Source organism: Elephas maximus, chromosome 15 (assembly GCF_024166365.1).
Source record: "Elephas maximus indicus isolate mEleMax1 chromosome 15, mEleMax1 primary haplotype, whole genome shotgun sequence".
Taxonomy (NCBI): domain Eukaryota; kingdom Metazoa; phylum Chordata; class Mammalia; order Proboscidea; family Elephantidae; genus Elephas; species Elephas maximus.
The window spans coordinates 843424-866028 of NC_064833.1; the positions used below are offsets into that span (position 1 = coordinate 843424).

General features: G+C 52.1%; 1 protein-coding gene and 1 long non-coding RNA gene across 2 annotated transcripts in view; one reads left to right on the forward strand and one right to left on the reverse strand.

Annotated features, from left to right (window-relative positions):
- SPATC1 (spermatogenesis and centriole associated 1) lies at window positions 1–22590 on the reverse strand. The gene is made up of 5 exons (XM_049854501.1): window positions 22380–22590; window positions 10501–11187; window positions 9922–10032; window positions 9703–9842; window positions 1–330 (listed from the first exon to the last, which is right to left on the reverse strand). The coding sequence occupies exons 1-5, from the start codon at window positions 22588–22590 to the stop codon at window positions 1–3; spliced, it is 1479 nt and encodes a 492-aa protein (XP_049710458.1).
- The window catches only part of LOC126059005 (uncharacterized), a 30403-nt gene continuing 24194 nt past the window's right edge, over window positions 16397–22605 (forward strand). The window contains exons 1-2 of the long non-coding RNA XR_007513345.1: window positions 16397–16450; window positions 22371–22576. This is a non-coding gene — a long non-coding RNA (uncharacterized LOC126059005). The remainder of the gene's footprint in view (window positions 16451–22370; window positions 22577–22605) is intronic.

Genomic DNA, 22605 nt, shown 5'->3' on the forward strand with positions numbered 1-22605 from the left:
TCACCAGATGAACATGGGCTTGCCGTCATCATGTGACAGCTGGCTAAGGCAGGAGAGCAGCAGCAGTGCGTCAGTGAGCATGCTGGGGGGCACGGTCTCCACCAGCACACGCTGCAGGAAGTCCACAGTGTAAGAGCCGCCCTCTGAGGCGGCCAGCTCGGGCCGCTCGCGCAGGATGCCATAGGTGTTCACCAGCTGCTCGGTCAGTGCCGGGTGCACCCGCCCGTTGTAGCCCAGGCTCTGCAGCCGGTTCATGATGCTCACGTAGCGCTGTGTGAGTGTCTGGCACAGCTCTTCATCCAGCTTGTGGTCGTTGGGGTTCATGGAGGCCTGTGGGGACACAGCCGTCAGGGCCCCTCCTGCCCACATGGACTATGGAGGGGGAAGGTGCTGAGGGGGAGCCCACTGGGTGGGCTGGGCCTGAGTGGGAGGGCCCACAGCTGCCCAGCGGAGTCTCAGTCCAGGGGATGAGGGGACGCCCCCTCCCTGTCCTTTCCCCCCCACCACCAGGGATTTGGGGCTGAGCTGAGGGCAGGAGAGCAGAACAGGGATCATGGGTGGGAGTCCAGAGGTGAAGGAAAGACAGTGGGGGTGGCAGGGACCCACAGTGCCTCCCAGTGCCCCCAGGTTGCCTGACCCCGGAGACACCCCTGGAATCTCCCTGACCTCCTGCTCTCCACTCTACCCCTCAGCCTCTTCTCCAGGTCCCTTTTCCATCACACCGGGCTCCATCATCAGCTCCTCTGACTTCCCTTCCTCCCCAATACACACACTGAACTGCTGACTCCAGGCCCAGAGCCTGGGGAGGGAGCTCCCTCTGGCTTTCCACCGCCTCTACCCTGCCCGCTTGGGGTCCTGCCCTGTGGGTTCCTACCCTCTTCCTCACTGCTTGTGTCCCCCAGCCAGACAGTGACCTCTTGGTCCTCCCTTCCATCAGCGTCCCTGACTGCCACCAGCCAGTCACATGGGCCACTATCAGAAGGTTCCTCTCTTGGCTCAGTGCTCTGCTGCTGCATCTTGAATTCTTAGTAATTTTTGAACAAGATCCCCCCATTTTCATATGCACTGAGCTCTGCAAATGATGTAGCCTGTAGTCTATGGAGGTGGCTCCAGCCTCCAGACTGCCTCTCTGCGTGGCTGGGAGAGCAATGGGTCTGAAGTCCTCCTTGGATGGGCCTCTCCCAGTCTGACCCCTGCTATACTTCCCCATTGCCCAACTCTCAGGCCAGGACTGGCCTGCAGGCTGTCCCCGATCCGGCCCCTCCAATGTGCCACACTATCCCCCATATGCCCCCAATGCTGGTTCCCTCCCTGCTGGGAACGTGCTTCCCCACACTCTGTCGCCCAAGTTCTTCAGCGGCACCTTCTTGGGATGACTCCCCTGCCCCTTCCCCGGGTGTTCGCTGAGCAATATGGGCAGAGCAGGCTCCTCCATGGTGTTCCAGTGCCCTGTTCTCGCTGCTGCTGCTGCTTGGCCAGCCACCTGGGCACATGCCAGCTCCCCAGCTCTGGGCTTCTCATGGCCCTGAGATTTCTCCCTCTATCCCCTATTCCTAGGCCCTGGCTGGACAGACCACAGGCGCTCAGCACACGTGTGGGTGGTGGGTGAGCTTGCAGCCAGTGATCCCCTGATGCACTAAGTAGAGTGGGACGGCATCTTTAAGCCCCAACCCCTGTGGGGAGTGGGGGCCCACTGCCAGCGCACCCCCGTACAATGGAATGTTATGCAGCCATAACAAGGAACGGAGTTTCGACACATGCTGCAACGTCGATGAACCTTGAAATCATTGTGCTCACTGACACAAGCCAAACACAAAAAGGACAAATATTGTGTGGTCCCACCTGCTGGCAAGGTGTAGAGACAGGAAGTGGATTAGAGGTTACCAGGAGGTGGTGGGAGCGGGGAACGACATTACTGTTTGAGGAGCACAGAGTTTCTGTTTGGGATGAAGTGAAAGGCCTGGAAATAGTGGTGATTAAGTACATCCACACCACCCTGTTACTGTACCTAATGCCACCTGGACGTACACTGAAATTTTCTTATGCATATTTTACCACAATAAAAAAAATTATGTGGGGGAAAAATGGAGCCAAATGCCCCTCAGGTGATAGGCTCTTAAATCCTAATTGGAAACCCTGGTGGCGTAGTGGTTAAGTGCTACAGCTGCTAACCAAAGGGTCGGCAGTTCAAATCCTCCAGGCGCTCCTTAGAAACTCAATGGGGCAGTTCTACTCTATCCTATAGGGTCGCTATGAGTCGGAATCGACTCGACGGCACTGGGGGTTAATGGACTTATGCGTTAAAGAGGAAATCAAATGCGGCCGACCAACATTTGGACCTGAGCCAGGCACAAGCCTTCCTGTGTAGCCTGTGGGACGCAGGGCAGGCTGGTCACTCAGCAAGCATGCACGGGGCACATATGGGGCACACGTGGGGGGCTGCAGTGTCTCGGAACCAGCGGGAGATAGTAGCCGAGTCGGCTGCCCCATCTTCTCCTAGGCCAGTGTCCGCTCTGCCTGGTGCGCATGTTGTACCAGGTGTTAAACATTTTGAGTATCTCCCTCATTAGAGAGTACTTCATTGCCCTACGCGTATTTATTTAAAAACAAATGTGTAAAAAAAAAAGAGTTAGGTGTTCAACTTGAGAAAGTAGATTAAATCTCCAAAAATAACAAAGTAAATCTTAAGGAAACAGAAAGAAGGACATCGGGAAACAGGCTCTAAAGACTCAGTGGAGAGGATCAGCGGGATGAAGCCGGACAAAGCAGACGCGTCTCACTTGAGAGTTAGGCAGCCACAGAGCCCCAGGCAGTTCTCCCGCCTGCCTCCCGTCTCCTTCTCCGCATCCTTGGTGAGGTCTGAGCCAACGGGCTGAGACTATGGCTGTGAGCTCTGCCCCCTGGGGAACCAAGCTCCGCCCCCGGGGCTGAGTTGCCCAGGAGGTGGGGAGAGGGAGACCAGGGCCCTGAATGTCCCTGTGGAGAAATTAAAAGCCGAAACCAAACCCGTTATGGAGTCCATTCTGACTCATGGGGACCCCACGTTTCAGAGCAGAACTGTACTCTGTAGGTTTTCAATGGCTGTAACCTTACAGAGGTAGATTGCCAGGCCTTTCTTCCACAGCAAACTGGATGGATTCAAACTGTCAACTTTTTGGTTAGTAGCATAGAGCAAACAGTATGTGTCACCCAGAGACCTAACTCTTGGCTTCCTGAAGCAGCACCTCTAACTAGCAAAGGAAAGCTACAACTGAGCCTCTGTCATGGATTGAATTGTGTCCCCCCAGAATTGTGTCAGCTTGGTTAGGCCCTGATTCCCAGTATTGTGTGGTTGTCCTCCATTTTGTGACTGTAATTTTATGTTAAAGATGATTAGGATAGGATAGGATTGTAACACCCTTACCCAGGTTACATCCCCGATCCAATGTAAAGAGAGTTTCCCTGGCATGCGGCCTGCACCACCTTTTATCTCTCAAGAGATAAAAAGGAAAGGGAAGTGAGCAAAGAGGGGGGAATCTCATACCACCAAGTAAGCAGTGCCAGGAGCAGAGCCCATCCTTTGGACCTGGGGTCTCTGTGTGGAGAGGCTCTTAGTCCAGGGGAAGACTGATGAGAGGGCCGACAGAGAGAGAAAGACTTCCCTTGAGGCTGACACCCTGAATTTGGACCTTTACCCTACTTTACTGTGAAGAAATAAATTTCTCTTTGTTAAAGCCATCCCCTTGTGGTATTTCTGTTACAGCAGCACTAGGTGACTAAGACAGCCTACCAGTGCAGGAAAAACAATTCATTGTGTCTAAGCAAGGTTTATACCAGTGACTGCTGTGGTTTACCATCAGTCTTCTAATGTAACGGCTTTACAGGTTAGAAGATAAAAGGAGGGGAAAAAACGTGATCATCTCAATGAAAGAATGAAAAAGCATTTTACAGAATTTGACATTCTTTCTAGATAAAAACTCAGCAATGAGGAACAGAAAGAAAACTTCCTAATCTGATGTGGCAGTTGCTGCAATTGGCTCACCCAGCATGTGTTCGAGTGCCTTCTGTTGCCTTCCCGAACTACATGAAGCTGGAAGCTAAAATCACCTTTTAAGACTCCCCTGCAGCTATAGCTACCCCCTGACCCGGGTTTCCAACGAGCACAGGCACGTGGGTGGAACTGGTAGGTGGAAGTGAGCATCTTGAGGAGGTGGCCCAGGCAGAGAGAGCAGGTTTTCTGGGAGCAGAAGGACCACAGTCCTGGGTCTTCAGGGAGAGCTGTACCAAATGTCTCTGGGGCAGTGGTGGTAATGGTGTGCCCGATAGAAAAGTCCTTTGGTGTGCTGGCATTTCTCCTGGCCATATAGCAAATACCCCTGATTCTGTGTCCTTCCTGGTGATTCTCCAACCGCCTAAACATTTGTAATAAACCCCTTTCTGCTAAAATCAGCTGGTGTGAATTTTGTCGTTTGCAACAAAGAATCTGGTTGATCCGTCTCCTAAAGATGATCCGTCAAAAAGCCTGGAACACACATCATACATAATGGTGAAACTGGGTGGGTGAGGTTACCCATATCAGATCTACTCCTGTTAGATACCGTACCTGGGAATTTAGATGTTATAAGGTATGACGATAAATCTTATGAAGTGAATTATGTCCCCCAAAAATGTGTGTCATCTTGGCTAAGCGGTGCTTCCCAGTACTGTATAATTGTCCACCATTTTGTCACCTGATGTGATTTTCCTATGTGTTCTAAATCCTGTCTCTGTGGTGCTAGTGAGGCAGGGTTAGAAGCAGTTATGTTAATGAGGCCGGACTCTATCTACGGGATTATGTTGTATCTCAAATCAATCTGTTTCGAGACATAAAAGATAGCAGTGAGCAGAGGAGAGAGGGAACTCATGTGATGAAGAAAGAAACATCAGGGGTGGAGCATGTCTTTTGGACTCGGGGTCCCTGCACTGAGACCTCCTAGACCAGGGGAAGATTGATGACAAGGACCTTCCCCAAGAACTGACAAAAAAGGAAAGCCTTCCCTGGGAGCTGACACCCTGAATTTGGACTTCTACCCTCCTAGACTGTGAGAGAATAAATTTTTGTTTGATAAAGCCATCCAGTTGTGGCAGCTCCTGTTTGGAGGGGAGAAGAGAGGGCAGAGGGGATCAGAAGCTGGCCGAATGGACATGAAAATAGAGAGTGGAGGGAAGGAGTATGCTGTCTCGTTGCAGGGAGAGCAACTAGGAGTATAAAGCAAGGTGCAAATAAATTTTTGTACAAGAGACTGACTTGATTTGTAAGCTTTCACTTAAAGCACAATAAGAAGAAAAAAAAATGCCATCCACTTGTGGTACTTCTATTATAGCGGCACTAGATAACTAAGACAATAAAGAAATTAGATTGGAGAATTAGAAGAGAGTTGCAACTGTCCTTATCTGTAGGCAATATGTTTGTCTGTACAGAAAAACCAAGACAATATGCAAGCTATTATTGTTGTTGTTAGGTGCCATTGAGTCGGTTCCGACTCATAGTGACCCCATGCACAACAGAATGAAACACTGCCCGGTCCTGCGCCATCCTTACAATTGTTATTATGCTTGAGCTCATTGTTGCAGCCACTGTGTCAATCCATCTCGTTGAGGGTCTTCCTCTTTTCCACTGACCCTCTACTTTGCCAAGCACGATGTCCTCCTCCAGGGATGGATCCCCCCTGACAACATGTCCAAAGTATGTAAGACGCAGTCTCGCCATCCTTGCTTCTAAGGAGCATTCCGGTTGTACTTCTTCCAAGACAGATTGGTTCATTCTTCTGGAAGTCCATGGTATATTCAAAATTCTTTGCCAACATCATAATTCAAAGGAGTCAATTCTTCAGTCTTCCTTATTCATTGTCCAGCTTTCACATGCATAATTTGAGGTGATTGAAAATACCATGGCTTGGGTCAGGTGAACCTTTGTCCTCAAAGTGACAGCTTTGTTTTTAACACTTTAAAGAGGTCTTTTGAAGCAGATTTGCCCAACGTGATGTGTCGTTTGATTTCCTGACTGCTGCTTCCATGAGTGTTGACTACAGATCCAAGTAAAATTACATCCTTGACAACTGCAATCTTTTCTCCATTTATCATGCTGCTGCTCATTGGTCCAGTTGTGAGGACCAACGTTGTTTTCTTGATGCTGAGGTGTGATCCATACTGAAGGCCGTGGTCTTTGATCCTCATCAGTAAGGGCCTCACGTCTTCTTTCAACAAGCAAGGCCGTGTCATCTGCATATCGCAGGTTGTTGATGAGTCTTCCTCCAGTCCTGATGCCCCGTTCTTCTTTGTACAGTCCAGCTTCTCGGATTATGTGCTCATCATACAGATTGAATAAGTATGGTGAAGGGAAACAGCCCTGACGCACACCTTCCCTGATTTTAAACCATGCAGTATCCCCTTGTTCTGTTCAAATGATTGCCTCTTGGTCCATGTACAGTTTCCTCATAAGCACAATTAAGTGTCTAGAATTCTCATTCTTTGCAATGTTATCCATAATTTGTTATGATCCACGCAGTCGAATGTCTCTGCATAGTCAATAAAACACAGGTAAACCCTCTGGTATTCTCTGCTTTCAGCTGAGATCTGACATCAGCAACGATATCCCTGGTTCCATGTCCTCTTCTGAATGCAGCTTGAACTTCTGGCAGTTTCCTGTCGATGTACTGCTGCAACCACTTTTGAATAATCTTCAGCAAAACTTTATAGTTGGGCTTAAAAGATGGCATAATTGTCTGTGAAGTCATAAAAAAGATAAGTTCAATGAAGAAAATCAACGAGTGCTCATTGAGTAATGGGACTATGTTATCCCTTTCAGCCTTGTGATATAAAGCTACACAGTGCTCGTGGAGCCAATGACCCAAATCTGGATATCACCAGGTGTCATGGGTTGATCTGTGTCCACCTAATTTGTGGCTTTTTTATGGCAGCCCTAGGAAATGAATACGATTTTCTTGCCTCCTCCCTAAAGAGTTGCATCTAGTGCTGTGACTGTTAACTCTATGGTGTGACCAGTAACTCGCATGCCAAGTAAAAGGGAATTCTGTGAGAGGCAGTAGAGCTCTTGCACAGCCAATTCCTGCATTAAAGATCGATGCATTTTTATAATCTCCTATTTGAACTGCCTTTTTTTTTTTTTTTTTACACAATAGCAAACTTCTTTTTACAGTGCGATATCTAATTTCTATGTGGACTGCTAGAGTCACACTGTAATTAAGTGTCGTCTTTGCCAAAGGAACATCAGATGCTGCATTTTAGAGACATAAATAGCCGTGTTTCTACAACATTGGTTGTGATTTTTAAATAGCCGTCAGCAGGATGCATTTGGGAAGAGCTGCAGAGGCAGCACTCCTGGACGCCATCAAGAGTCATCAACCAGAAGCAAGTCCAGGAGAGGCCCCCTGGAAGGAGCAACAGAAGTGATGCTGAGGAATAACCAGCACTGCAAAGATTAATCTAGAAACCAGTGCACAACTACCCAAAATGGAAACTGGGATTTCCCTGGAACTTGACGGACTGACCCTAGAGTCCATATTGGAGAGCAGAGTGTCCGGAATTGCCAAGAGAAGTTGAAAGAGGAGCAAGGTGGGAGGGCTGGCCCTAAGAGGCCCGGAGCTCCTCCACCCTCCAGTGTTGCAGACAGTGTGGAACTGATGCAGGACAGAGCAGCAGACCAAAGCCACACAGACTCAGAACCGTAGGTGTGCCCAGGGGCCTTACTGAGCAGTGGGGCTGGGCCGCTTCCCTTTGCCCCCACCTTGCTCCACCCTTCCCTGCCTGCACTGAGCTTTGGGGGGCTGATTCAAAGGACCACACCTGTGGACTCTCATGTCCTCCAGCTTCTGGTTGAACTCAGTCACGGGGGGCCCATGAGGAGGTGGGAGGATGGGCTCCCTCCCTATGGGGTCACCTGGGCCAGCTCTGCCCCTTGAAGGAAGGTCTCAGCTCCTTCCGGCGGGGGTCCTGTCCACCCAGCCCTTTTTGCCTCTGGTCTTGGCCACCCCTCCTTGCCCACTCAGTCTACTGGCCACGGCTGCTCTGTCCCTGGTAGGGTCCTTCCATGCTGCCCTGTAGTAACTCTGTTCCCTCGGTCCTAGTTGAGTGGGCCACCTGTGTCCTTGCTGGCCTCTGGTGCTAGGGCTGGGGTGTCCATACATGGGGCGAAGCTGTTCTTCACCTTACATCATCCACAGTTATCATATAGTGAATTAACGATGCAGCAGTGTAAAAACTAAACTTTATACCGTTAGAAGAAAGTACATAATTATTTAGAAAATAGAAACTATAGAGTATCTTTAGGATCTTTGGAGAGGGAGGAGCCCTGGTGGCATAGTGGTTAAGAGCTGGGCTGCTAACCAAAAGGTCAGCAGTTTGAATCCACCAGCTGCTCCTTGGGAACCCTATGGAGCAGTTCTACTCTGTCCTATAGGGTCACTATGAGTTAGAATCGACTCAACGGCTTTGTTTTTGGTTCTGAGAGGGAAGGATTTCTTAAGATAGGAAGAGCACAAATAGAAGAAAAGACGGATAATCTTGACCACGTGGAAATGGAAATCCTACAACAAAGGACACCTCTCCAAAAGGAAGAGGTGCTTCACACCTGGCTCGGTAATCATTTCTCGGACCCAAAAGTAACTCGTATTCCAGCCACCGACCTTTCGGTTAGCAGCCCAGTCAGTGCTTAAGCACTGTGCCATCAGGGTTCCTTCTATATTATACACAGAGGGTCTCAAATCCAGAATAAAAACCACCTAAGAGAGAAAACCCTGGTGGTGTAGTGGTTAAGTGCTACGGCTGCTAATCAAAAGGTTGGCAGTTCAAATCCACCAGGCGCTCCTTGGAAACTCTATGGGGCAGTTCTGCTCTGTCCTATAGGGTCGCTATGAGTCGGAATCCACTCGACGGGCGGTGGGTTTGGTTTTTTTTTTTTTTTTTTGGTTTAAGAGAGAAAGAGGCGGGGAATACAGAGAAGCTGCTTTCCAAGAGGATAGGCTGGGTCACTGCCCACCCACGCTGCCTCCCAAGGGGGGTCCCACCCCCTGTCTGTGCGGAGGAGGAGGGAGCAACCCTCTGTAGGCTGCGCTGTGGCGGCCACTGTCCCTAGGGGAAGCTTCCTCTCTCCATGCCCCTCCACAGGCGCAGGAGGACGTGGATGGCGTCCTGGGAGTACACTGAATGAGCCCTGGCCTGAGGTCCCTGGAGACGAGGCAGCCAGCTGCTTGAGGGCTCAGGGACCTGCGTCCCCTGAAGCCCCAGTGACCCTCGCAGGGACCCACAGGGCCAGGGAGAGGCCTTTGGCTGTGCAGGTGCGGGTGGAGGAGGGCGACTGTGCACTATGGGCTGCGCAGCCTTGGATCGAGGGCGTAGGATCCTGAGGTTGCCTGGCCACCCCAAGGCTACCCCAAGGCCGTTCAACGACCCTGAGGCTGTCCAGCCACCCTAAGGCCACCAAAGGAGGCAAACGGGGAGAGTGGCCTGTGGTACCCTGCATCCTCCCCTCCCCTCCCCTTCTCTGGCTTGGGCATGGGCTGCTCCTGCTGCAGGACTAGTTGGGACACTCTCTGGCCCCTTGGACTACGAACTGTGCTTCCATCATCCTAGGGACCCTTCAGATTCCAACTCGCTTGGCCTTGGTAGGGCCTCCAAAGACCCCTTGAGGGCCCGCACACCCCATCCCTGCAGGCGGCCACCAACCTGGATGATCTTCTCGGGAATGTTGGAGACAGTGAAGCCATAAAGACGCACGCGCTCTGGGAAGATGCTGGACAGGATCCTGCGGTCCAGCTGGAAGGCAATCTCTCCCACCAGCCGCTCCCAGGCCAGCTGCTTTGACTCTGAGGGTGAGACAGGTGTCGTCAGAGGAGCCACCCTGCAGGCACAGTCGGAGGAGCCACAGCAGCCGCAGTCACTCACCTCGGGGGCTGTCAGGGAACTTGCTGGCCTTGCGGTGGGCCAGCTTTCGCTCCAGATCCAGGATGCTTTTCCGTGATGTTTCTGAGGTTCGAGACCCCCGGGCGTCGTTGACTGAAGCTGGGGAGGACGATGTGGGAGTTGGGGAGTTGAGGGTGAGCAAAGCCCGTGTGGGGGAGTGGGTGGTGGCGTGGGCGATGTGGGTCGTGCTTGAGGAAGTGTGGTTGGCAGCAGCAGCTTGGGGGGCAGGAGTAGGGGTGGTGGAGCAGGCACTTGAGGAGTCACAGACAGGGCCAGGGACTACCTGCCCCTGGGGGGCACTGGGCTGGGTCTGGGGGTCCGAGACGCCATAGGAGAAGGCCATGGTGGGGCCGATGGGGGTGGATGTCTGGATAGGTGCCCCCACAAATGTCACGCTGTGGGTCTGCAGGTCTTGGGACGGCCGGGGGTGCTCAGCAGACATCAGGACTAGGGACGTGGTGGGGGGGTGAGAGGAGGAGGGTCAGAGCCAAGCGGACTGGGACTTGCCCCACTGCGTCTCCCCAGGGCACCCCGCCATCCCTTCCTTCCCACACCTGTTACCTTTTGAAGGAGCAGCAGGCCCTGAGCCTGCTGAGGGGTGGCGCCCAGAGGAGCACCTTCGCATGGGCTCCGACAGCACCAGGTTGCCCATGGGGTTGGCCAGCAGGTTCTGAGGTACAGCCAGAGGGACCGTCGTGGGGGCAAGCAGGGGGCTGCTTGGAGTCAGGGGGCCAGTGGAAGTCAGACCCAGGGAGCTAGTCAGTGTGCCAGCTGGGGGCACTGCCACGGGGCTGCTTGGAGTCAGGGGGCCAGTCGAAGTCAGCCCAAAGGAGGTTGTCAGCGTGCCCGCTGGAGGCACCGCCATAGGGCTGCTTGGAGTCAGGGGGCCAGTGGATGTCAGACCCAGGGAGCTGGTCAGCGTGCCTGCTGGGGGCACTGCCACTGTGCTGGTCAGGTGGCTGCTCAAGGGGCCGGTCGAAGGCAGGCCCAGGGAGCTGGCCAATGTGCTAGCCGGGGGCACTGCCATTGGGCTACCCAGGAGGCTGCTGAGCTGGTTATTCTGTGACATGGGCACGGAGCCGGACAGCAGCGCGCTGAACTGGCCTGTCAGGGGGTTCACGATGGAGCCCATTGCAGGGCTGGGCTGCGGGCTGCTCAACATGTCAGCCAGGGGTGCCAGGGCTACCATCCCGACATCTTCCAGGCCTGGCTGGTTGGCTGCTGCTGAGGATGGGGGCAGAAAGACATCTGGGGAGACACAGAGACAGTGCTGACACTCAGGCAGCCCCCTTCATGGGAGGGCAGGGATGGGCTGTCCCCAACTAGATGGGTGCCCTTAGGGACCAGTTTACCTCTGTGACCTTGGGTCTTGGGTGGGCCAGAGTCATGTCCAAGGGCATCTACCCAGCCCCCCTCCTCTCTGTCCTGCAGGGCTCCCCAGCTCCGTTCCCCTTGTTCTCTGCTGGGCCTCCCCGCCTCTGCCCTCTGTGGGCACCCCTCCCCTCTGTCCTTTGCAAGAGACCCCCTCCTTTCCATCCTCTGTGGGCTCCTTGGTCCCTCCTTAGCTCAAGTCGCCCTTCAGTCCCAGGCACACATCTCTGATCACCTGCTCTCCCAGCCATGGGGATGCCCCCCAAATTTGCCCACTGCTCTGAGCTGTTGGTGCCTTCCGTGTCCCCACAAGGAGTGTGTCACCCGGCACGACTCTCAGGTCACCAAGTTGGCCCCACTGTTCCCTTCAGGGAGGAGTGGGGTTGGGCCTCCTGACCACCATCTCTGGGGGGAGAAGCTCAACTCACAAGGTAGGGGCCCCTCAGGGAGGCCAGAGCTAGAACAGGTGCGGGGGGTTAGCTCCTGCTGGGTGTGCTCAGGGTCTGCTTGGTGACAGGGAGTGCAGGCGCAGCTGAGAGGAGTAGCCCCTATGACACCTACTTCATAGGCTTCACCCTTCTGGACCCCTGGGTGGGTTTCCGGGGAGAACCCACTCACCACTGTTTGGGTAGGATTGAGGGAAGACCCCTTGGAGGCACAGCAGCTTGTGGGGGACGAGGAGGCAGCAAGTGCAAGGAAGTTTTGGAGGGTGTGCAATTTAATTGAAATCCTCCCCATTCACTTTGTATTGTGATAAAAGCAGTAATGTTCATTATAGGGAAAAATGGGAATACAGACAGGTCAAAGTCAGCACCGCAGCTGGTCCAGTCACCGCAAGGTAAGGCTCTGTCCTGTCTTGACTTTCTTCATGTGTTTGCACAGCACAGGGGTCAGGAAACCTTCTTTGTAAAGGTCTGTCCCTGTTGCCTTCGAGTAAATTCCAACTCATAGTGACCCTATAGGACAGAGTAGAACTGCCCCATAGTTTCCAAGGAGTGCCTGGCGGATCTGAACTGCCGACCTTTTGGTTAGCAGCCGCAGCACTTAACCACTATGCCACCAGCATTTCCTTGTGAAGGACCAGATGGCAGATATTTCTGGCCTCTTTGTGGGTCATGTGTTCTCTGTCACAAACACTCAACTCTGCTGTCAAATCCAGAATTCACCTCAGAGAGGATGCAAATGAGTGGGCATGGCTGTGTTTCACGGACTGTCAGTGAAAGGCCGAGTTCAGTCCTGGCTGTGTGCGAACAGGTGGGGGTCGGAGGTCTTTTGAATTCAGCTTCTCCGCTCTGGGTGCACCTCACTGCTTCCAGCAGGGTCCCTCCTTGGAAACAGCCGGTATTGTGGCAGCTGAGACTCCCCTTGTGAATGTGCCGTTGTTCATGGAGCCTTTTCTGATTGTTGGGCATTTAAATGGATTCCAGTTTCCCCCACCAACAAGCAATACTACTACACAAATATTTATTATTGATTTTTCTGGAAATGGACATTTCAGAGGCTCAAGGCCAAATCTCCTTTTTTTAGAACCTCCCAGAAATATTCCGACATGCACCTGGAAGTGTCTGACATGTTACTTAACTCTCTGCTGGTCCTCACCCAGCGCATGTTGTAAGGTGTCCCGCTGCTTCATTTGCCTTTTGAGTTCTAAATTTTCTTTTTTCAAATGAATAAATTTAAATTACATAATTGCAGTGCAATGAATCACTTGCTTTCATGTGGCCTTTCTTGCCATGGTCTTGTAACTCCCACCCATGTGATTGAATGGGCTGTGCAGATAGAGTAATTGTGGCCCACCGAGGGGATTGGTCAATTTCGCCATCCTGCTGGGCTTGAAATGAGTCATTCCAGAGGCAAGAAGGAAGGGGTCCAACTGACACCAAGGAAGAACAGCCAGGAGCCAGCACGCCCTTGGACGCTGGATCCCTGTGCTGAGAAGCTCCTAGAAGCAGGAGACAGAGAGAGAGCAACCTGTAACCCTGAAGACTGTGAGAAGCGGTGGCAGGAGAGACCTGGCAGCAGGAGACGGCTCTGCGGGCTTCCTGGCCCACGGGGGGAGAAAGCTGAGTGCTTTTGGGGAGAGGCCTAGGGCCGGGGAGAGGCGTGCCTGCGAGCATGACTGAGAACAGGCTGTCCTGATGGAAGAACTGTATCCTGAGCATTCCTGAACCTGAATTGTAAGTCTTCCTTCCCTAATAAACCCCATGATTGTGAGTATAGTCTGGAAGTCCTGCGTGGCTATTGGAATGAATTATCAAACCCAGCACAGAAGTAGAAAGTGCTGTAGAAGGGATGGCTGGTGTCAGAATTGGTAACGATGGCAGAGAGAGGAGGCATGTCTGACCTCCGCCTCACAGGAATCAGCCTTGGGCTGTTGATTTTGAGTCTTCTTCCCCTTCTGAAGTTAGAGGTGGCCAGACACTGCCACTTTGTCATTTTTACAATAATCAAATCAACTACTCTTTTCCTTTATAAGTTTAGTTTTGATTTCATGGACATTTTTTATTTAGGAGTAAGGAGACGATAATGTTTGTGGGCCAAAGAGAGGCAGCCCATGGAGAGGAAGAATCTGAAAGAGAGGAAACAACCAGGGCCAAATGTGGGGAAGAACTCAAGGAGCCTCGAGCCTCGGTGGGAAGGAGAACCACTGCTGCAATGAATTATCAAACCCAGCAGGGAAGTAGAGAGTGCTCTGTGAAGGACGGTTGGTGTTAGAATTAGTAAAGACGGTGGAGAAAGGAGGCTTGTTTGGCCTCCACCCCAAAGGAGTCAGCCTTGTGCTGCTGATCTTGGTTCTCCCTCCCCCTTGTGGCCCCCAAGCTGTTTTTACAGAGCAGAACAGAAGATTTTAACAGGCAGCTCATGAAGACAAAGTAAAGTATTATAATGAAATGTGCAAAGACCTGGAGTTAGATACCAAAAGGGAAAAATACCCTTGGCATTTCTCAAGCTGCAAGAACTGAAGAAAAAAATTCAAGCCTCAAATTGCAATTTTAGAGGACTCCATGGGCAAAATATTGAATGATGTGGGAAACATCAAAAGAACATGGAAGTCTTGATGGAAGAACTGTACCCTGAGCATTCCTGAACCTGAATTGTAACTGTTACTGCCCTAATAAACATCATAACTGTGAGTATGATCTGTGAAAAAAAAAAAAAAAAAGAACATGGAAGGAATACAGAGCTACTGTAACAAAAAGAACTGGTTAATGTTCAACCATTTCAGGAGGCAGCATATAATCAAGAACCAATGGTATTGAAGGAAGAAGTCCAAGCTGCACTGAAGGCACTGGTGAAAAAGAAGGCTGTAGGTATTGATGGAATACCAACTGAGATGTTTCAACAGATGGATGCAGCACGAGAAGCACCCACTGTCTATGCCCAGAAATTTGGAAGAAAGCTACCTGGCCAACTGACTTGAAGAGATCCGTATTCCCATTCCAAAGAAACGTGATCCAACAGAACGCAGAAATTATTTAACAATATTGAAATCACACGCAACTAAAATTTTCCTGAAGATAACTAAAAAACAGTTGCAGCAGTACGTTGACAGGGAAATTCAAGACAGATTCAGAAGAGAATGTGGCACGAGGGATATCATTGCTGATGTCAGATGGATCATGGCTGAAAGCAGAGAATACTAGAAAGATGTTTGCCTGTGTTTTTTGAATAGGCAGAAGCATTCGACTGTGTGTGTCATAACAAATTATGGATAATATTGCAAAGAATGGGAATTCCAGGGCTTTTTTTTAACAACCTGCATTATGCAGATGACACAACGTTGCTTGCTGAAAGCAAAGAGGACTTGAAGCACTTACTGATGAAGGTCAAAGACCACAGCCTTCAGTATGGATTACAGCTGAACATAAAGAAAACAAAAATTTTCACAACAGACCAATAAGCTACATTATTATAAATGGAGAAAAGTTTGTAATTGTCAAGGATTTCATTTTGCTTGAATATACAATCAATGGCCATGGAAACCGCAGTCAAGAAATCAAAGGACGTATTGCGTTGGGCCAATTTGCAGGAAAAGACTTCTTTAAAGTGTTCAAAAGCAAAGATGTCACTTTGAGGACTAAGGTGTGCCTGACCTTATTTTCAGTTGCCTCAAGAAAATTTCAACATGCATGTGAAAGCTGGACAGCGAACGAGGAAGACTGGAGAACTGACGCCTCTGAATTACGGTGTTGACTAAGAGTACCGAACACACACACCATGGACTGCCAGAAGGAACCAATCTGTCGTGGGAGATCTACAACCAGCATGCTCCTCAGACGGGAGGCCGAGTCCCACAGCCTTGTAATCTGACGTAAAACGTACAAACGAGCACTTTTTTTAACTTTAACAGATTTGTAAGTGATTTAGATTTGTGGGTTGGAAATCTTCCAAGGTTTAGGTACAGCACTAGAATATTGAAGAGAACTCGAGAATCTCTGCATTTATACACTTTATGTGGAAGATGAAATTATTGCGGGTCCAGAAAGGTTTGTTCCGTCAGACAACTGGAGTTAAGAAGAAAAGCCAAGGTCTTAAATTCACCAGCGCCTTCAACTGTTGAAGGAGCTCCCGCTTTCCACCCGACCTGCGCGCCGGCTCTTCCCCGTCACTTCGGAGCCCGCCGGGACGCGCCGGTCTCCACAGCCGCTCGGTCGGGAGCCGCCTCCGCCCACACGGCCATCGGGCCTCCGCGTCTCCGCGGACCGACAACGTCCCCGCCCGCCGCACGCAACCCCCGCGGAGGCCGGAGGCCCCGGCCCGTCCCGGTTTTCCAAGGCTCCACGGGCGGGACGGCGCCCGGAGACCCCGGCCCACGCGCGGAGACGGAGGCCGCCCGGGATCTGAGGCGCCGGGGGCCGCCGGCCGGAGGGCTGAGAGGACGCCGGTCGGGCGGCGGGCGGCGGGCGGCGGGCGGCGGGCGGCGGGCGGCGGGCGGCGGGCGGCGGGCGGCGGGCGGCGGGCGGCGGGCGGCGGGCGGCGGGCGGCGGGCGGCGGGCGGTGCCTGACGCCGGGGGCGGGGCCTGAGCGTCGGGCGAGGCCCGGGCCGGAGACGGGGCTAGGGGCGGGGCCGGGCGTTTGGGCGGGAAGCTGAGGCCCGGACTGGTGAGGTCCTGGAGAAGAGACCGACTGAGGGCGACTGGTAGGCTGGTGAGCCAGGGCGGCTATGGGCGCGATTCCGAAAGGGGTGGAGGTGTGGCGGGCTGGAGAGAGAGACAGAGGTGTGGGCGGAGGGAAAGCAGGGCCGAGGGAAGGAATGGGCCCTGAAGAGGAGATGGCCCTGAAGGGAGGGGACGGGGCTTAAGACGGGAGGAAACCTGAGGTGAAGATGAGACCTAAGGGGACAGGACCTGAAGTGAGGATGGGACCTGAGGGCGGACAGGGCCTGAGATGAGTTCAAGACCTGAGGCTGGCGAACAGCCTTGAGTGGGAGGATGGGGTCTTGAGAGGGGTGGTAAAGTCTCTGAGGGAGGTGGACGGGACCTGAGGAGGGGTCGGGCCCTGAGGGGAAGGTGGGGCCTGGGGGGGGGCAGGACCCTGCCGGAAGGTAAGGGGGAAGGATGAGGGTAGGGACAGCCCCTGAGAGGTGTGGGGGACAGGACAGATGGGGTGGATAGGGTGGAAAGGAGTGGTAAAGAACCCTACTGAAAAAAGGAGGCAGGCTGCCCCCTGCCCAGGAAGCCCCCACCAGCCTGCACCCCCAAAAGAGGACAATGGGGGGCTGGGGAGGCAGGTGGGCTTAGTCGAGGGAGAAGTGGGGAGGGCATGCCAGGTGGAAAAAGCAGAGATAAAGGCCCGGTTTTGACCACCTGCCTGTCCTGTCCTGACCACCTGTCCCCTCCTGACCACTTCCCCTGTCCTGACCACCTGTTCCCTTCTGACTGGCTGTCCTGTCCTGACTGCATGTCCCCTCCTGACCACCTGTCCTTTCCTGACTCATTGTACCATCCTGACTGCCTGTTCTCTTCTGACCATCTGTCTCATCCTCTTGACTCCCTGCTCCTCTCCAGCTATTGCTTTTTCTCCTCCCCCTCATGGCCAAACTTCCTGGACTAATGTCACCATCTGTTATCTCCATTTCCTCCCTCAGTCTTCACCTCACTCTAGTCTGCCTTTCCCACCTATCTCGGCATCCCTCTAACCAAGGTCATTAATGGTTTCAGTCATTAGACTGTGGACATTTTCAGTATTCTTCTTGCTTGACCTCTTGGCAGACTTTGAAGCTGTCTCTTGACTTCCCTTCCCTTACATTCTGAAGTTCCCATTGCCTTTTCTGCCAGCTCCTCCTCTGCCTGTCCTCACTCGAGACTTGTCCTGTAGCCTTCTTTTCCTCTTCCTGTATACTCTTCCCAGACAGTCTCACCTGTCCTGTGGCTTCACTTATCACCAACTCTTGAATCTCTTCTCTAGGCCTGATCTCTCCTCTGAGCTTCAGGCTCATACAGCCACCGCTTCGTAGACACTCTACGCAGATGTTACATGGATGTCTTAAAGTCAACTTGTCCAAAATACAACTTGTTCTCTTCCTCCAAAGCTCCATTTCCTCCTCCCAGGAGCACCCCTAACATTTGCAGGACCTGGGCAAGAGCACAAATGGAGGCCCACATACCATATGTCGAAATATTTAAAAGTTTTCTTTAGAACTGTTATGTTATGCCCTATCTTCTTACCCTGACAAATAATCCTTTGTAACACCCTGGAAGGTCAGGTTTGAACTTAGAATTCCTGGAATTCCTTCCCAGGCTGAGAGCCAGCCCCAGCCCTGACCCTCATCCTGTGCCCTCCTCTTCCAGACCTGGGCTCAGTCCTGAACTGTGAGGGGCATGGGGCACATGCTGTGAGCCCCCGCAGCCCATGCGTCCATGCTATGACCACATCTCTCAAGCTGCCTTTACTCCTGTGTCCCTCCTGAGTGAGATGGGCCCAAGCTCTGGACCAGGGAACTTAGGAGACAGGACTGTGTACAAGAGCACAAGGGAGAAGAGTGGGCCCAGAGTGAGGGGAACTGAAGGTCAGGTTCAATACTCAGAGAAAACGGAGAATAAGAGGCTGACCCCAAGAGGAGGGGCAGTCATAGGGAATGGGCGGAGGAATATCCAGGATGAGGAAGTAGCCCAGTGGCATCACTAGGGTTGTGTCACCCAGTGCAGTAACTCATGGTGTCACCCCCCCATATACTTCCTCCGATACCAGACCACACAGAATCTTTAGTAAATTTTTTGTACCAGTGTTTCTTGTAAGTAGCAATTCCTGTATATCAGTCCTTTTCCCTTAATTACTACTTTATCCTCAAAAAAGTTATTGATATGGGTTCACAAATATTAATTACCCAATATCGTAGTTTAAAACACGGAAAAATTTGACAAAATCAGCAACTGTAAAAACACCGGCAGCAATGAAAACAGTGCGTGCTTGTAGTGTGTAAAGATGAAACCACGTGATTCGAAGCTCATTGTAATTGAGTAATAACGACAGCTCTGACCAGAGCGCTTTAGAAGGTTCAAAAAGTAAATTAACATAGAGTTTTAGCCTTGTCGGTATATTAATACATGTAAGCTGGTCTTATGAAAAATGTTTTTGTTGTTATAGCTAACTACAGGAATATTTTTATAGACAGTCATTTTAGTGTCACCCCCTCTGACAGTGTCACCCAGTGCAATAGGACCCCCCCACTCCCCCAATGACGCCACTGAAGTGTCCAGAGGAAGAGGCACTGTACAGGAATTCACTTTTGCTGGAGATGGGGATGGTGTGTTCTACAGTCTCAGATGTGTCACCACTAGTCGCCCAGTTACCCCATCAGGCAGAAGACACCCTGGAAGCTTCCTCTTCATCTCTCACTCCCCAGCAGTTAGGGTGTCTGCTTTTCCTACTGAATAACCTAACTCAGTGTGTCTCCACCATCTAGTTCATGCCACCATCATCTTCTACTGAGATGGACCGCAACAGCCTCAGTGTAACTGGCCTCCCTACCTCGCCCTGGTCTCCTTCAAGTCCATCTCTTCCACGGCAGCTGGAATGGTCTTTTGGGGCACAAACATGACTACTTTCTGCTTGAAACCACCAGTGTCTGTTTATCGCTTTTAGGATCAAGTCCAAGCTCCTTAGCATGTCATTCACAGTCCTTGGGACCCCTGCTGACCTCTCTAGCTTTGTCACTCACGACTCACCAGGTCCAGCACACACTCACATACAATCACACGCACACCACACACCATGCTGACTCACACACACACACACACCACACAACTCACACCATACACTACACACAACCCCCACACTAATACACACTCACATACCACATACACTCACACACATGCTGACACACACGTTCACATATCCACACACACACGTAGCACACTCCTAAACACACACATAGTACACAAACACACACATCACACCTTCTCACACCGATACACACTCAACGCACTCGCAACCACACATTCATGCACACCACAAACCCATATGCCACACACACACTTAACACACTCAACACACTCAAACTCACCATCACCTGAAGCACACACTCAAGCACACATACTCACACATACCACAACACAAACACCATATACTCACTCACAGACACTCCACACTCACACATGAATGCAATTACACGTCTTCCACATACACTCACACACCATACTTACATTCACCACACACATTTGTGCATACCACACACTCACACATTCACACAGTCACACAAACGTGCAAACACACTCATACACTTCACAGCCACCCACACGTATACTCACACTCAGAAACACGCTCACTGCACTCCACACAAATACACATTCCCCCACACACTTCACACACATTCACACTCATACATTCATGCAAATGTGCTCTCACATGCCCCATTCACACACACACATAGCATACAACTTACACACTTCACACACATTCACATATTCAATCACACAAAGCACACTCAGACACACTCAAACACCCATACACTCACACACATTCCACTTTCACAAACCCATACGCATACCCCCACACATCTCATCATACAGTTACACATATCACAAACACACAACACACAGACTTACACAAACACGCTCACGCACCACACTCCCGCACACCTCACACACACACTTTGTACACATACACATGCCACACGTACTCCACACATATCACACTCACACACGCTCACTTATCATGTGCACGCGCACAGACGCGTACACACACAGAGCCTAGACTTTAACCACACTAATCTGCTTGTCATTCCTGTAACTCCCAAGTTCCAGGCTTTGCCTAAGCGTGTCCTCTGTTTGCAACGCCCTTTCCCACCTCACCACCACTGGCTGTGATTCCCCTTCTCCAGAACCTGGCCTAAGCCGTGTCCTTGGCCCCCAGGGCATTTCAAGATCTGAAGTGGTTCAAAGATCCCGTTAAGAATCAAAACAAGAGGAGAAGGCCTGCTTGGTTAGCATGGAGTCAGAACCCAGAGTCTAGTTTCCTAGCTTTCTTGACTGTTTTCCTCCCCTATGTGTGTTCTTTTGGTTCCCTATCTGTCATCTTAGAGTACTTGGTGGTATAAACTTTAAAAGGGGCAGGACTTGTGTGCTTGTAATTGGGATCAGTAAGGGGGAGCTGGGTGGAGGTGGCTGTCAGGAGTGAGAGAAAAAGGCTTTGAGCCTGAACAAGAGGAGAGGAGGGGGTGAGAACAGACTCCAGGGGCTTGAGTGTCCCAGTGGAAAGGCTCAAATGCTCTGTCAGAAACACATCTAGTTTGGAGCCAGCTAAGTTGCAGGCAGAAATCCTGGTGGCATGGTGGGTAAGAAGTAAGGCTGCTAACCAAAAGGTGGGCAGTTCAAATCCACCAGGCGCTCCTTGGAAACCCTATGGGGGCAGTTCTACTCTGTTCTGTAGGTTTGCTATGAGTCTGAATGGACTCCAAGGTGATGAGTTTTTTTTTGTTTTTTTTTTATGTTGTAGGCACTCATTGGCCATGGGCCCTCTCACAGGGGAGCTGGCCACTTGATGAGCGCTGAGCCACACATGCTGTGCTGGCTGAGGGTGGAGGGGCAGGGGCTGAACCTAGAGCTGGGAGCTGAGCTGGGGGTGGGTGTGTGGCATGTTTAGAGAGAGGGGTGGGAAGAAGGGGCAATCGATCCCAATGCAAAGCAGAGGCTGAGAAGGATATGGCACCTAGGAGGCCACTGGGACCCTTTCGGAGTCTGCTGCCAGCTGTAGAGGCTCGGATGGGCAGAGACCAGGAAGGGCAGAAAGGAGGGAGCTTCATAGCCTGACTGAGGACAGGGGTGTGGGCCCAGCACAGTGGAGACGTGGGGGGCATGTGGTGGAGGCACATCATTGGGGGTTCCCGAGGGCGCATGGAGACGTTCCGTTTCAAGAGGACAGGAGGGTGGCTGTAAGGGGGGTGCGCACGAACAACTGCGGTATCTACTCCCCGCTCGCCCTTGGTGGGCTCCCCCAGCACGCCATCTCAGCACTGACGCCCGAGGCCACACCTGCGCCTCGTGGCCCCAGTCGTTCTCTCTTTGATACCTCCAGGGCAAACCACTCTATGCCCACCCTTCCTGCCCACCCTGCTCTGTACCCCTTCTCCATCGCGCATGTGGTACCCAGACCTGGGTCTTCAGTCCTGACTTTTTTCCTAGCTTCCAGGCCCGTATTGTCAGTGCCCCTGGCTGTCTCCAACTGGGCAGTAATGGAAGAGGGTGGAAATGGGCTGAGGCTGAGGTATGGGGGCGCAAAGGGATGGGGGAGGGAAGACTGAGGATAGGGAGGGGTGGGGAGGCTGAGGGTCAGCAACACATTGGGCCCAGCAGAGCTGGGAAATGCCCCCGTCTGTGAGCTTCTGGGAAGTTTAGCCGAGAGCTATGATAGGGGCAGTCCCCACAGTAGGTGAATGGGATTGGGGTCTAGCTTTGCCCTGTTGTCCTGATGGCCGTGTGTTCTCATCCTCCCTCTCCTGGGGGGGCCACCACCTGTCAGCTGTCAGCTTGCTCCTCTCTCATGGAGCTCCCAACCCCTGCCCACCGCAGGCCCCTTCTGGGCCCAGCCTCATCCCTCCCTCCCGCTCTCCTTGCACGCAGGCCTCTTACAGTTGCCCTGGCGTGGCGCCGGGTTGGCGGCCGCCTCTCCGAGCCCACTGCTGAACCCGCTGATCCCCAGACCGCCTGCCTGGGTCTTGATGGCTGACTTGAGCTCGTGGTTCTCCCGAATGAGCCGCACCAACTTCTTCAGTTCCTCATTTTCCCGCACCAGCCTCTCAATCTGATGCCGCAGCCCCTCGTAATTGGTGAGCAGAGACATGCCCCAGGGTGGCGG

Coding starts and splice junctions, on each gene's coding strand:
- SPATC1 (XM_049854501.1), bottom strand. CDS start 22,590: ATGTCTCTGCTCACCAATTACGAGGGGCTGCGGCATCAGATTGAGAGG. Junction 10,033..10,500: donor GCCTGCTGCTCCTTCAAAAG/GTAACAGGTGTG, acceptor CCCCAGCTTCAG/TCAACGACGCCCGGGGGTCT. Junction 331..9,702: donor TTCCCGAGAAGATCATCCAG/GTTGGTGGCCGC, acceptor GTGTCCCCACAG/GCCTCCATGAACCCCAACGA.